At 41.8% G+C, this 16,726-nt stretch overlaps 1 protein-coding gene across 1 annotated transcript in view; it reads right to left on the bottom strand.

Moving 5' to 3' along the window:
* KLF12 (KLF transcription factor 12) overlaps window positions 1-16,726 on the bottom strand; it is a gene marked incomplete at its 3' end in the record, with an annotated part of 254,203 nt that overhangs the window by 145,666 nt on the left and 91,811 nt on the right. The window contains exon 3 of the mRNA XM_082485836.1: window positions 4,491-4,580. Within this exon, the coding sequence (XP_082341962.1) occupies window positions 4,491-4,580 (90 nt within the window). The remainder of the gene's footprint in view (window positions 1-4,490; window positions 4,581-16,726) is intronic.

Below are 16,726 nucleotides of genomic sequence, written 5' to 3'. Positions count from 1 at the left end.
CCACCTCTCCAGCCTGTCCAGGTTGTGTAACAGTGTAACAGATGTGTAACACTTCTGCAGTATAAGGACTGAGATGCTATTTAAGCATAATTCTTAAAAACTTTTCAGAGGTATCAGCCCAGGTTTGGACACAGAGCATCCAAACACAGCACAAGATACAGACAAATGATGAAACAAAACAAACTACCTCCTAACAAGAAAGTTAAAGAACCTGGAGGTCATTCACAGATGGTAGAGAAGAACCTTACATTATACTTAACCTCTCCTGCATAAAGACAGAATAGGAAAACCAAAAGCAACAAGGGAATAGAATGGACTGATTGCCTGGCTTGGGATCCAAACACCACCGAAAATGCTCAATTATTTGCTCTGTCCTGGTTCTCATTTACATCATGGGTGACGTCTACTACCACCACCACCACATGTAGTCAAGAGACAACACCTAGTGAAGACCAGGTTACCCAGAGCAGCACAGGGAAGATGAATTTCTGATGAAATGCACACAGCCAGATGGTGCCTATTTCACTGTAGCTGTATGCCACAAAAAGGTAAGTGAAGAACCAACTTAAGGCTAAAAGCTGGTGCTGTTTGTATAAAATCTTTTTTTCCCTCCTATTTTGCTTCCATTTTGGTGGCATAGGTGTAAAAGGAAGGGGAATGTTACTTCTTTCTGTGCTTCTTACTTCTATGTTGTCAAGTTACTGCAGTGATCATTGTTCGCTTTACCAAGGTTGCTAAGCGGTGGTATTTTCAACCGCTTGAGTCAATAGGTTGGTGGGTTACTGGTTCACAAACTATAAGGACACACATGAATCTAAAAATAAAAGAGACTTTTAATAAAGTCCTAGGATAAACACATATTGTTTAATCATTAAACTCATCAAATTATGAAATAAATTGAAACTTTGGAGTAAAAATGGACCCGTTCACCATGTCATCAGCTGGAGTGGTCCACTAAGCCAGCATCATACACATAACATCATTATGACAATTCCCATTTGAAGCAGCGATGTAGGCATTTCGCTCACCTCCTTGTGGTCTTGGGAGCCAAACTCAGAACTACAGGGTTCCTTCTGGTCCCTGCTCTTTGCCAGTAATTCGATGTTGGCATCAAGCAACTGCTGAGAAAATCTCCGCACCTTTGCCTCACCTATGACAGTAATGCACAGAACACCACGGGAACACGAAGGTGATGAGGTGCACTGTCACCCGAGCGGGATTTGACCCAGCACCAGCCTGCTGTCCCGCCAAGCACACACGCTTGCCTCCATGCAACAACTGCCCAAGGGTGCAATTAGACTCTTCTCTACTGGCTGCTCTCTCATCAGGCCAACACTGCAGGAGCCAGGACAGTGGGGAGGACAGGCTGGGTGTCCCACACAGCACCGCACGCATGCATGGCCAAACAATATCCACATTCCCCCAGCAACGTCCTTTCTGTCAATGCCACCTTGAAGATCATGAATCACAAAGGAGAGCTAATCAAGGCACAGCTACTGAGAAAACACCTTTTCTGGCTGACACATCCGCATGCCCTGCAGGAAAAAGTTCCATATCTCTACAAGAAGTAGGCACATATCCTTGGAACCCACAATTAATTTAATTTCAATAAAGCTTTGCAATAACTGCCTCATAAACACCCATCACCATTAACATGGAGGACCTGCTATGAGCAGGCTGCTTACCTATCACATGTGGCAGCCTCCCACACTGCAACAGCAACCTGAGGAGCAACCCACCTCACTTCACCACACATTGTACGGCCTAGCCCCAAAAGGGCTAAATAAGATCATCGCACAGCACCACGAGGGAATTTTTCTGTTGCCACTGGAAAGGGCTGGAAGCCGATGTGAGATAAATTCAGATTAAAAATCAGGTGCATGCTTTCACAACAACAGCGGGTAACTGCTAGCATAGCTGTGGGAGGTTCTTCCCCACGATCGGTTTTAAAATCAAGAAGATGCTTATTTGAAATACGGGCTCAGGCTTAAACCGGAGACAATTCAAAGTGGTCCCCTAGCCCTTTCTCAGGCAAAAGATCAGATGATATTATCCCAGCTTCTCCAAAGCCTATTAGCGAGGCATGGCAACTCAGTGCTTTCTGGTCTGGCTGCTCAGTGCTCACCACCCTGGTCGAGGGCCACCGGTGCTCCAGACTCTGTTGGTTTCACTCCTCCACAACTGACACAGCCTTCAGGATCACCTAACCACAGATGAAAATTTCTTTTCATAACCCTCCAGCCGTGTCTCACTTTTGCCCTTGCAGCAAACCTAGAGCCACTAGCTGATACCAAGCAAGAACAGCAGAAAAACCAGCTGTCTTCCTACAGGTTTTGGAAAAGTTTGCCTAGTCTTGTCTGGTGTTCAGCATCCTAAGTGCTGAAGCTTTGGCCGCTACCTTCAGAGAACTCAAAATGCCGTCTTACATGACAAATTTTCAAAGCAGAAATCACATCTCCCTGTATATGCATACGCATATGGAGGTGCAACTTTAGGGACTTTGGGCATGAAAATAACACACACAGACATCACAATTTCAAATTCATACTACTTGGATCACGCTTTAGTTCCCACTTCGTACTTCCCAATTATGATATTCATCTTCCCAAAGAGCTCCACGTGCTGTTTTTGGTAATCACATCCTTCAAACACTTGTCCCTGTTATGTCTACCAACATCTACATATTCAAAACAGTCTCTGAAGCACATGCTAAACATCTGTTTCAACCACCTTTCTCTTTAGGGTTTAAGCCGTTTGCTGGAAAATTGCCATCCTAATGGCCAGCTCCTCTGTTAGTGAACTGGAGAATTCATTTTGTATTTATTGATTGTTCCCTAATGAAGAGTCATAAAGGTGCCAGAGTCTCTTGACCAGACACTACTTAATTAGTACCAACACGCATAAAATCCCAAATCAAACGGAGCTCTTTGTCCAACAGCTCAGTCACTGGAAAAGAAAAAGATGACATCACTTTCTGCTTACACAGAAGTCCATAAAATTTTATTAAAAAAACCCTAAGGAAATTAAAAAACTATATAAATTGTTCATTTCCTTCCAGTTCCTAAGACACCAAATAGTCTTCCAGAAACAAAGCACACTGCTAAAGGAAGTATTCTTCATAAAGGACCCAGCAACATGCATAGAATTTATTTTAAACTAGACAAAGGCAAATACCAATAAAACATTTGTCTTCTGAACAATATAATGTTTTACATTACATACAAAGACATAATGCAAAGCATCCAGAAAGTATTAAAAATTACCTCTAATGGATCTGTCTTTTCATCATTGTGGAGCATCAATAGTCCAACTTTTACGTTCCCTCAAACTATGCTGTATTAGAGTATTTTTTGAGGGTATTTGCTCTCAAGAAGGCAGAGAGATGAGCAAGAACTTCATTAAATGGCAAGCTTTTTTTTTTCCCTCTCAAACTTAAAGCCTCAAAAACATCCTAGATAACTGATATCTCCTTGCAAGTCTTTCAAATTAAGTCATCCTGAAAGTTAATTCCCTCTTTTCCATAGAATTTGAATTCTCAATTAAATAATTGAGAAAATAGCAGGAAGGAAAAAAGTCAACTAACAGAAGGAGGCAAAAGCCCACCCCTACATGGCAATAGCACTGCTGATTCTATTAGGTGCTCTGCTTTTGGAAGGCATCTGTCTTCAGAGCAGTAAAGTAGCTTGGATTCTTTAGGATAACATGAGACTCACACAAGGAAATAAAGCTTCATGATAACACAGAATCCATTAAATACAGGTGCCCTCATAGTAAATTACAATCCCTGATGTAATTATTACCACATACGTAAGAAAATCCCCTTAATATGTCCAAAACCACAATCTTGCATATTCCTAAAAACTACCACTCCAACACCAAACACTTGTTCTGCAAAAAATTGAAAAACCTATTCATGATCTGTGCCCTATATTCAGTAGCCAACATGATACAAGCTTTAACCATCCAAAGCTTCTAGCCTTCTTACCATAATGAAAAATAAGTGTATTCCTCAAGAAAGAGAGCAAGTTTGTCCAAAGAGAAAATGCAAAAAAAAGCACATAAAGGACAAAACAACCACAGTAAGGCAAATATCCCAGGAAGGCAGAATACCAAACACATGAATGGGCTTCTCAGGCATATGAATTTGGCTTTTGTACCATAATCCATCCATTATTCTTTCTTGTTTTTTTTTAAACCACACCATTTTTTATAATCATAAATATACACCAACAGCATCTCGGCTATCCCATATTATTTCAGTAAGTCTTCCGCAGAGTTTTGTTTTGTGTTTCCAAGCAGATGAGACTAGATGCTCAACGGTACATCTCCCAAGAAAATTAGCTCCAAAACGGTAGAAAAGAAGAAAAAAACCGTAGAAAAGTATGTAGAAAAGAAAATGACAATACAACAAGAGGGACAGCTAACCACAGAGAAGCTTGGGAAGGGTCACCAACGCTGCAGAGTGAGGTCGCACAGGAACCTCTGCTTACCCCTTGCTCGGATTCCAGCAGCTCTGTTTTGACTCTGACTGCCGGCATCCCATCAAGCATTAACATTCTGTTCTCAAAGGCGCTGATGTCCTAAGGCAAAAAAGGAAAAGGTCAATCAAGAAACCAATGAAAAACACTTGGTTTAATTCACTGGTTTAGTTCTACAATATTATAGAAATAAGAAAGTTTCTTTTAGCAGAAATAAGGTTAACAAACATACTATTAATTTCAAGGAGTAGCTAACAAGTTCCTACTCCTGTTAAAATAATAAATAATACTTCCAGTTAAAAGAGAACTAAATCTTTGTAAGCAACAAAGGAAAATCATCTCAAATTACTATTTTTTAATTTTAAATTAATCACGCAGGTGCACATATATAAATTCCTTGCTTTGGAACTGGAGAGCACTGATGTCAAATAGCTTCAGGTTTTTGGCAGCATACTCAGGTATATTTGATTTCAACACTTGTACTTCTGTATTACCTAGAGAAAGCATACACTTGAATTCAGAGAAGTTATAGCGAAGGTCTGTACACACACACACTATAAATTAACACCCATCAACAACTCCTCAGATTTCACATCATTCATTATCTTGCAAAGTTATCAGCATTTGTTTTCAGTAGAATGTGGTTATGAGAGTTTAGATTAACAGGTTGCCCAGAGGGACTGTGAACTCTCCATCCTTGGAGACAATCAGAAACTGTCTGGGCACGGTGCAATGTGGTCTAGGCGGCCCTGCTCGAGCAGGGAGGTTGGACAAGATGACCTCCAGAGGTCCCTTCCAACTCAGTCATTCTGTGATTCTGTGCGATTCGTCAATGAAAATCTCCACGCGCTCACCTCTGACACAAAAATTAAAAAGCATGTTAAAAAACATACGTTGTCCTTGGGATAATGGGCAAGATATGCTGAGAGCTCCAACCCGAAGCGAGATTCGCAGAACTGCGCTTCCCTGAATCAACATCCCCGCTCTGAATGTCTCATCCGGCTGTTGCCGGAGCAGCTGATGTAGAGATGCAAAACAATCTCTTGTGCCTTCAGTTCAAACACTACCTCAACCCGAGTCAATTTTCTATTCCAGTCGAGGCTCAAGGCTGGCGTTTGAAAGCTAGCCCCTTCAGCTGCCATTTAGGTTGGACAACACGGAGAGAATAAAAGAGATTTTATCCCCCAAGCTAGAATCTGACCTTACAAATCCAGACAACTTGGGCAGCAGTACAGAAATACAAAGATGTCACAGCTATTTTTCAAAAAGCAAAAACTACAGCGCATAGTGCTTATAAGTGACTCGCTCATAGTCACTGACTTATCTGCAGCCTCGTCTGGAAGGCAGCACTCGAGACTGGAAACTCACCTCCGCTCTAACCATTACCTCGTAGTCCTCAATAACTGCACTGTAATGGAAAGAAAACGCTTTCCCTGTGTTTCACGGGCAGCAGATCTTTCAGTCCTGCATGGCGCTGTTATGAGTAAGGAGTACGCTCATAGCCCTGCTTCTTATTGTGGCTGCTTCAAGGGAATTTTAAGAAAAATGCTCTGTCCTAATGGAGCTTCCAAAATACATTTTAAAAACTCAAATGACTTCAAGCATTTTCTTTTTTCCAATTAATGCACCTCGTCCCAGGATCTTAATTTTCAGGGACGTAAATAGCGCAGTGACTGTTTATTTTTGTATACTCCTTAACTTTATTGTAATTTAAATAACATGCCGAAAATCAGGAAAACCGATATGCCCATGCTCCAACACGGTGCCAGAGGCAGAGCTAATGACCTGCTTAAAATCCCTTCGCCCTCCCGTTGAACCCCATATGTTACAGCTGCGGTTTGACACTACAGGGCAGGCAGGAACTTGACTGTAAAGCAGATAAGCAAAAGCAACAGCAAATGCAACCTGCATTGTTTTTTCTTGAAAAGCAGATTTAGATAGTTCATAAAAAGCTCTAAAAGCTTAAGTTACAAAGTTTCAGATCGAACACGTTATTTCCAGCCGAATGCCTCCGCACCCAAACACATGTGAATGAAGACAGGTCAAGCTGTCGAGATGTCCCGGTCCATGCTATGCTACTGCTGTGTATCTACTGTATTTTAAGCTTGACACAACAGGAAAAATAAAAATAAATAAATAAATAAATAAATAAATACTCTTCCTCTGTCTTCTCAGCAATTTATTTTGTGCACCTTGATCTTTATTCAGTGCTCAAGGCACGAGGCGGGGAAAGAGCAGGAGGGACTCCGATGCCACGAAAACAGCTGGCTGAAATTGTTCCAGGCTTTACAGCCTTCTTCCCAGCAAGGGCGGTGCACTGCTTACTTATCAGGAGGGGATGTCGGGCTTCGTCCTCGCTGAGCTCCCGCGGTTTGGATGTGGTTTAGGGTGGAGCGAGAGCAGGAGCCAGCCTGGCATTCCTGGCTCCCCCAGCGCCTATTCTGCAAGCGGAGAGGTCCCTCTCCCTTCTTGATTTATAGGCGGCACAGTTGAGTTTTACAGCAAGATCAGGAATATACCATCATCAAGCATCCCTTAGGCTGTTTAGCTCGTAGACAAAGAAGGATGAGCTGATATTGCTGGGTGTCCCCGAGGAGGTCTTGCCCGCCTGAACGAAGGGACGAGGCTGGCTCGCGCAGGAGGCGCAAGGCAGGAGGAGGAGTGGGGGGAAGACAAAGCACCACCGAGGAAAGGCAGGTTTAATGAACTGTTAGAATCTGATTAGAGGCTAATGTCCCTTTTAGTGCTTTGTACCAATTTACAGCTGATATACTTGAACCATTTTTCCCCACTGGCTGTGATAAACTCATTAGTTCTCAAAATGCAAGCTAACCAGAGCCTTTGAAGTTTAAAACTGATAAATCATGAAAACCTGACTAGTTCATGTACCATTTAACACATTTACATTTAACTAAATTTTCATAGCGCTCACTTCCCCTTTTGTTCTCTAAAATCATATTTCTTAAAAGCAGCGCTCAGGTCTCAAGATCGAATGCAGTGAACAGCTCTGGCTTTTGGGTCATTTATAATTCAGAGTAGCAATAATCAGAGAAGTAGATTCTTCCCAAACTATTTGATCCCTTCTGCATTTATAACCGGAAGGACATTGTGTGACACATCCTGGGGGAGGCACTGTCTGGTAATATCCGAGTAGAACCAGTCTGTCCGCTATACGTATGGATGATATGTTTAACCCAATAGTCACCCAGACAGCTGATCTTTCCAAACAGACCTCTCTTATCATAACCAGTGTTTGCGCTACAGTATATTCAGAGCCATTCAGCAAATCGCATGTAATTGCCGAGGTTTGCATACGGTGGGCAGTCATCTAAGGCAAAGGGGCTTGAGTCATCCCTATGGGGGCCGGGGGTGTGAACTGAGTTCCCCCGGGAGCCTCTCCGGTCGGCCAGGCAGATGGAGCATCCACACCTGAGTGGGGCCGGGCTGCTCCAGCACCCCACGTTAATTGATGAGACTCAGGAGACCCACCAGCAGAGACTGCCGATATGATGTATGGAGTCAATGCATTTTTCAGGCCGCAGTCCCCTCCTGGCTCACTCAACTCTTTTCATCGACTGTAGCAGCTAACTTCCAGCTCCCAACGTTGCCCAGGTGAAGCTGACCTTGAATTCGTGTGACAGCCCTTCCTTCTCTATTCTCCTACCTCCCACCCCAACCCAACTGGCGGACTACAGTCACCCACCTAAGCAAAACGCATAGCAGATGTACGTCCTAAACTGAGCATATAATCAAGCCAAACACTTTTGACCTTACCAAAACATCTGTTCTCTTGGATCAATAAACTAACTCATCCTAAAAGTGATCAACCTCTCTTTCTCAGTGCCACCAGTTGGAGCCTTTCACTAATCACTTTTGGACATTTATTCCCTTGGAAGATTAATTAAAAACACAAATCATACCCAGGTCCGTATGGGCAACTGTGATTAGAGCAGTTGTTACAGAAGACTGATAAGCTTTGGGGCTTACAAGCTCTTCTTCTGAGATGCTACAGCAATCAGCCTAACAACAAGACTCTCCCCGCTCCTAAAAGGCCTACGCTTTCAGTGCAGCACCGCTGCAACTACAACTGGCATTTTCTTCATGTGAATGACTTTCTGTTGCAAGTTTTAATCAAATCATCTTCGGCTGCTTTAGAGGAAGAGAAAACAAAACAAAAATTCGTATCTCATCCTGGTACACACACATAACTCAGCATCCTGTAGTGCTTATTTAATTATGAATTACACCATTATGAAACTTGGCTCCATCCATGTGAAGGGCTGTGGTTTTGTAGCCAAGTTTTTAATTTGGCTGAACCATACATTTGAGAAACACGCTGCAAACTTTAAACAACTACAGGGGAACTGGTGCCACAACCAACCTCCTGTCCTGAGACATCACCAAAGACACCCCTAAACCCCCTCCATAATTCTTCCAAGGACAAGATGACAGAAACTCCACATCCCCATCCCACACCATAGTTGTCTCACCCGCTCTCCAAGATTTTCACACCTAGCTGCTCAGTATCATAGAATCATAGAATCATAGAATCAGTGAGGTTGGAAGGGACCTTTAAGATCATCAGAAGTATCAAAGCATCAGAAACGAAACAATGCCCTGCCAGACCTGGCCAGACTGTGATGGGCACAACCCCAGGAAATCTTAGGAAGAAAGTGGTGAGGTCAGGCTTCAGAGCACCCAGAACCCAGATCTTGCATCTCTACATGGATTGACACTTACGTTCCTTTGCAAGACTCCTCCTCCTCCTCGTTTCATCTCATGAACATGCCCTGGTTTGAGGTAAAACAGGACCAATTTTGTTCAGTAACTTTGCTTCTTAGCTGGGCCTCTTCTAACTACTGAAATTAACAGCATATTGTGCAGACAACGTTCACTCTCTCAGAGTCATAAGACCAATTGTCTATAGCTGATGCCCAGGCATGGTATGCAGAGAGGCTCCTGCTTACACTTATTGCTATCCCACCCAAGGCCAACCAACTTTGTTATTTGCCCCGTTGGAGGGTCGGAAGCAGAAAAGCATAGTGGGGTCCCACCTGCAGGGAGGAGAGGACAGGACAAGTGACCCAAAACCAACCAACAGGGTATTCCATCCCATCTGCCTCATGTTCAGTATAAAAGCTGAGGGATCAAAGGATCAGCTCTCGTTCTTCAATGGCCGACATCTGAGGAGGACTCTGCCTGTGATCCCGATCCTGAATGCAGATCCGGAATCCAGTTCCCGTCTGTCACTGAGTCCAGCCTGGGATTGCCCCAGTGCCAGCCGGTGTCATGACTGTCATGGTGGGAGCTTGATAGGGTTTTGCATATATTTCAGTATTTCTTTTCATTTTATTATTAATATTTCATTAAAGTAGTTTAGTTCCTTCTAAACTTATAAGTCTCTTTTTCCCTCCTCTTCCTCTCTCTTTGAAGAGGGGTAGAGAGGAGCATCTGTCGGTCCCATCTGGGGTCCCCCAGGTCCCCAGTAGCCAATTTGGCCTAAACCGTGACAGAATGCAAGAGATATACAGAAGCAAGGTGGATGACGCTAGGTACTGCTGTCACTAATGAAGGTAACGGGCTTACTTAGTCACACTGAAGAGCTGCACACTGGCAAAACAAAGCCACTGATGGTTCTAAACTTTTCCGTAAGACACAGAAAATGCTCAGTTGACAATTCAATGCTTCCTAACTCTGGTGGGTTGACCTTAGTTGGCTGCCAGATGCCCACCCGGCTGCTCTCACACTCCTCCTCCTCAGCAGGACAAGGGGAAAAAATAGGATGGAAAAGCTCATGGGTCATGATAAAGACATGGAGGTCACTTATGAGGTACCATCATGGGCAAAACAGAGTTGATTTAACTTACTGCCAATTAAAACAGAGCTGGATGGTGAGAAACAAAGATAAATAAACAAAACACCTCCCCCCAGGCCCAACTTCATTCCTTCCTTTACTTTTCTGTACAAACTTAACTTCTAACATAACACGCTTTCATCTTTGAGACATGAAGTATTAGTTGGGGGAAGAGCAGTCTCAAATTCAACATTCAAGCTACAGTAAAATGTTTAAGGAGAGCACGTTTGAATAGCTAAGAGCCGAGAACAGCCCTTAAGCAGTCTTTCTGTCTCCAAGCTATGACTTATAACTTTCCCTGCCTCATCTTCTAGTTATTTTTACACAAGTTTTCTGCACACGCAGTAATTTAATAATTCATCCTTATATTCTCATTTTATGGTTCCAAAATTTTGAGTAATTTTTATGAAAACAGTGTTCTTGTTAGCTCAGAAACACGAACTTCTAAATTTTCCTTTTTTATACAGATATCTTAAAAACATCACTGAACTAACCATGAAGTAGCCTACGTCACTTATATGCACTAGCAATGAGATTGTTGAGTCCTCTGAACATGAATACCTAAATTCATATTAGTCTAATTGCTTACATTACTATACTGAAGTTATCCATCAGACAAAGCAACAGACAGCGTAACACCTCAAGTGAACCACTCAAGGCAAAGCTTTTGAAGGTATGACAGATCCTTCTAAGGATATGACTAGATAGTATTTCCAAAGTTCGAAATTGTTTTTTCTCTTTGTTTCAAGGGATAATAGAAGAATGAAAGATTACCATCTCTTTTCAAATTTAACTATCTCCACAGGGAGAGAAAGCCAAGGAGAAAGTCTTCTTTCCAAACTCTCACAGAAAGAATCACTCAATTGTCTACTACCCCAAACTCCTGAAGACCTTCATTTCCAAAGAAGTCCTTTATATACCATACTATGAGGTTTGTTAGTCACTTAAATGTATTTATCTCTAGGGTGAAGCTTAGCAGTTAACATTGCCACAGTTTGTATAAGAGCAGTTCATTCCAAGAAGCGAGGGAAACAACCATCCGATATAAAATAAAAGTTAATTTATGTGGCTAGAAGATTATCACTCAACTGGGAGTTCTGCCAGGGAATTGGGGTTAACAGCCCATGTCTTGCCATAAGATCTTCATCATATGTAATTATGTCTATAGCTGTGTGAAATGTTCGTAATGAAAGCAGAGATTCTGATAGTTCTGCATTTTACTCGAAACTTGAATTGCCAGTCAAATTCACCAGAAAAGAAAAGGATCATATGCATTTATTGATGCGTCAAGAAAAATCAAAACAATTTCTTGAGAAAAAAAGTAAAGTGAAGCCTTACACTTCATACTGTTTTCATGTGAAACTGGGTGGGGTTGATTAGAGTTCATTCCAATGCCAAATGAAATTCCTTTAGTGAGAAGAGAACACAGTTTGCAGAAGCCTGGGTGAATAATATGGACACACAAGCTGCGGTTTATGTCTTCTCTAAAAAACAAAAAGCTTAAAACACTATAGGAATGGACTTCTGGAAATATGCTAGAATAGCAGCTCAGCACACGAGCGTGAAAAATAATTAACTAATGCTAACAACAAGGTTATTTCTCACTGATCTACATACCTTGCTCTGGTCTGCCTGTTAGCCCTGAACAGAGCTCAGGGTGAACCCAAATGCAGTGCAAGAAATTCCATACATCACCTCAGACCATAGGAGGATGTGAGAGGACTGCAGTCTAGGTATAGGTGTATATATATCACGGACACGCATCTGCATGGCATCCAGTCTTCATGGAGGTATCATAGCCCTAAGCTTTCCAAGAAGGCCTCTGAGTGTGGTCTCTTATTACAACTATGCATGCCAGGTAGAGCCCAGACCTCAACAACAGCTGTGACTCGATGCCATCAATGCCTGAGAAGCACGTGCAATGGTTGGCCTTCAGCTCGTGTGTCCTGCTGAGATCCTCACCTGACCATGTCCAGCTGTATCCCGCTGCTACCAGTACAAAGATGTACACATGCAACACAACCTGCTTGAATTTCTATTCCAGTGCCTAGATCCCGTAGGAAAAAACAAAACAAAACAAAACAAACAACAAACAACTAATTTTGCAGACAGCGGGTTTCCAAAAGTTGTTAAGTAGCCAAATTGCTAAGGATGTAGCTATGTTTTAATTTGCTATATATTTTTACAAATACGTCTCCAAGGAAATGGTTCAAGTCCAGACAATATTCAGTGAAGAGAACCAAGATCTCATGTTTTGCTTTTAAGTCTTTTTGGTTTGTTTGGGTTTAAATCAGTTTTACCTAATATAAATAGAACCAAAGAGATGTGGTCAGCTTCCAGGTAACAGAGGAGCGTCAAGAGCGTTGGCAACTAGAGGCCAATCTGCCGTTTCTCAGACTCAGCAGGCAACACTGTCAGCTTAGACTGCTTAAAATCCTTTTACATCAGCTCTGCTCTCCTGCCACTTTCAGCTGTCTCTACAAAGAATTACTGATCATTCCTATAGTATGTAATTGAGACACAGTATGTTACAAGCAACAGTAATTACACTGGACCCGTACATTTCAGTTTTATCAACATTAATGGCTTTTAACGGCTTCCTTGTTTTCCTTCTAATACAACATTCAAAGAATATTCGATAGGATTTTTATGAATACCAATGGATTCATTAAGTATTTGTAGGTTTTCTTTATCTTACACATAAAAGTCCTGCTTAACAAAAAAAAAAAAAAAAAGAAAAAACACAACCCTCCCAGAAAACAACAGAAATAGTGAAAGCCAAAAAAGAGCCATCATTTAGGAGAGACATATACTTAAGAACAGGTAAGTTTGGAAAAAGCATGCACTGTATTTATCTTTCCACTTAGAAATAATTTAAAAAAAAAAAACAAACAACACAAACCCCAAACTTTTTCATAACACTTCATGATGCATAACAGTAAAATAAACTCTTGATGGTTTCCTTTGCATTTTTAAAGCACAGACAAGTAGTGAAGACTGCTATCAAGTGGAAATTCATAACTTTTTCACCAAAAATACAAAACAACTAGTAACTGACCTGGATCGCCATTCTTCCTTGACCACAGTTACAAGTCAAGTGGTTTTAAAAAACTACTACTTAATTTCCAAAGGAATTTTCTGCATCTTATGTGAACCATCCTCAACTTTGGAGAAGAATTTGAAGAATAAGCAGCTTAAAATTAAAACCAAATATATCCCTCCCCCCAATTACAATGGGAAATATAAAACAATTTTTATAGTCCTACAAATATTGTATTGATCAAATTCACTAAAACATGTACTACTTCGAGGTTACCTTTACAATTAGGTGGGTTGTTGTGTCAATTATCAAACTTGAGAAAAAAAAAATCACATGAATGGCTGGCGAGAACAGTTTCAGGTCAGGTTTTCATTCAAGAGGTCCCCTGTCTTTTGCCTTTATCGAAAACTAAAATCAAAAGTTTAGCTAATCAAAAAGTAAGTCTCAGGTCACAACATGTTTTTAATTAACTTCTGGTGCTAGAAGGAGTATGTGACATCAATAGAGTGTCAGGGGAATAATTCTGCCATCTGACAAAATTGTCCTGTATCTGTTAATTGTCTAAATTGTGACTGTTTTTTATTTGCCGAACAAATGATCGTTGAATGGCATTGCCCAGGAGCTTACCAGCAAATACAGAGTGACTGAAATTTTACTCTGAATTCTGGTCTGGTAGGAAAACGAGCTGCTGAAAGCATGGGGAGCTGGTTGGCACACTTTCCCCCCACCTGCCAACGTGCAAAGTCTGCTTCCATGAAGACAGATACAATATGGGCCCTGCACGCTGGAGAATAAAGAGAGCGTTTAGCATGTAGCAGTAGCCACGGTTTAGTCCAAAATTTTTGTCCGAGATGTCGTGCAGCAAGCCAAATGGCCAAACATAGCTGCTCCTTGCCAAGAAGACAAGAAGCCGTCTAGAGGGTCTGCTTGGTTCCATCACTCCCCGCAGCCCAAAGGGACCATCACCTCCTCAAAGCGACACCGTCTTCAGCTCCGCCATCACAAAGCCCCAGAGGGAGCGGTGAAGCAATCGCATGGGAGGTTTCATAGGCCTGGACATCATTGCTTCTTCCGTAAATTACGCTGTCCCTTTCCATCCTGGGTTTCAAAGAAAGCAAACATGCTACCAACAATACTGTAATGCCCCCGCTGGAGCACGACCAGCCAGCAGATCATCCCCAACCTTTAGCTCAGGGAGAAAACTGTTGCACCTCCAGGTGCTGTTTTCCCTCCCCTAGGATAAAACATAGTGATAAACTGATCGTCAACACCAAAAGCTGACTCCTTATAAATCACAGACATTACAAACTCTATCCTCTGAATAGGAGCAATATAAGGTAATGCTGTCATTAAATACGCCTAGGTGCCTTCTAGCAGCCAGGCCACAGAAATGTTAAGGAGCTGATATTACTCTTTGCTAGCAGACACGTTTCTCACTTATCTGAGAGCTCCAAAATATAGGCAGTACTAAAAGGAAACCAGGATAAGCCAGCTTTCCCCCTTTGGGTTAAAAATGTAACCGCCAAAATTTAGGAAAGTCATTTAAGCCTCATTTTTATTTCAGATTTTCTTTGTTCACAAGCAGGTTTTAATTTTTTATTTTTTTCCAATAAAGACAGGACAGTATATGGCACCCATAAGAGAACCCCTTGACTGACAGAAGTCAGTCGCTTGTTTCCAGCTCAGCTCGTTGCACTGCCAGCTACAGGGACAGAGCAAATTCACTGCAGCCTGGAGAGGAGAAGGAGGAGGGAGAGGAGGAGGAGGAGACCACGTTTGTGTGCAGCTGCACCCTCCCACACCAGATATCGTAGGATGCACCTGCAAGGACCGCAGCCGCTTCTCACAGGACCTCAGAAACCCTCTGCCACAGTTGACGTACAAAGTCAGAGATACGGTAGGCAATAAGCGATGAAACCAAAAATGTTCTTTCAATGGCCCAATTCCAGCTGCTAGGAAGAGCTGGAACCGCAACCTTCGCCCCAGCAGCTCCACCGGGGCAGAAACCCAGCCAGAGTGCCCGTGTTTGCAAAACCGCACGTCAGGATCGTTTGATTCATGCCCATGCCAAAATAGCAAAGGAATAATTAAATAAAGCTGAATGATTGCGTACTCAGATGAAAAAGTCAGACTGTTGGCTAGAAGCTACACATTACTCCATCACCTTTCCCTGCACTTTTTGCACAGCACCTCATGTGCGTGTGGAGGAATAGTAATTGCTTTATACACTGCTCGCCGTGGAGCAAACAAACTGCCTATTCTGACATTTCAAAAGAAAGGCTGTATGCGCTGATGAAACCCCCAAACTGCAAATGTTTAACATCCTGTCGCAACCCGATCTGTGTTCTATTTAACGTCAGGTTGAGGTTTCCCGCTCCCCACAGGCTTCAGTGCAAACTCCCGGGAAAATATCAATATTAAAGCTGGCAAGTAGCACGCGGTACATTTCAAAAAAAAGAAAAAAAGGGGGGGCAAACTCTGACTTCTGTACACTTAGTGAATGAATTATAAAGCACCTCAATTCATTCTCAATTCACGAGAATTCATAAGTATCCACCAAATGTGTGAAAAAAATAAATGTCTAACATAACGTGTCACGCTCAGACTATTCACATCAACTTCTAGACAAAAGTTGATAGCCAATTGCTCACATGGGGTGTTTTCTTACCTAAGACAGGATGACCAAAATGCTTATGTACAAAACCGCCAAATTAGATTCAACAAGCAATAAATTATTGTGGAACTAGGGTCCCCTTTAAAGGCAATTCTAATTAAGTGTTAAGAATTTCTAATTAACAAGTTTCAAATGTCGCCAACATGCATTTCCCACAGATTCTCAGAGAAGTTGTGATTCCTCAAACACGTTTAAAAAGCGTACTGCACATGACCAAAATTACTGCCAATAATTAAAATAACTGCATAATTTCAAGATTAAAGAGTATTTTAAGTAACGATGGGTATAGCCATAAAAATGACAGAAAAACATCAGAAAAAGATATATGAGTAGCACATAGAGCCCTACATTAACAGATGCTTTGAACTTTCATTATAGCATCTTTAAATTTCAGAGATATCAAATTTGTTATATACAGCCAATCAAACTGGGCTTATAAATTAAATTTAAGGTTATAAAAAAAATACATGAGTGTGTGTCTAGGGGAAAGACAAGATAAATTAATAATTAATCTATAATGTATCATTTTACAGCATGAGACATCATGTCATCCTGGAAAAGTTGGGGGAACAATGAATGCTATATAGCCAATGGTTTTTTTCTTATGATCTCAGGATAATTCAGGTGGGAAGCCATCTCAGAAGGCCTTCAGTCCCACCTCCTGCTCAAAGCAGGTGCAG

This window comes from Vanellus vanellus (assembly GCF_965231255.1).
Source record: "Vanellus vanellus genome assembly, chromosome: 1".
Taxonomy (NCBI): domain Eukaryota; kingdom Metazoa; phylum Chordata; class Aves; order Charadriiformes; family Charadriidae; genus Vanellus; species Vanellus vanellus.
This window is presented reverse-complemented; position numbering and strand designations above follow the sequence as displayed.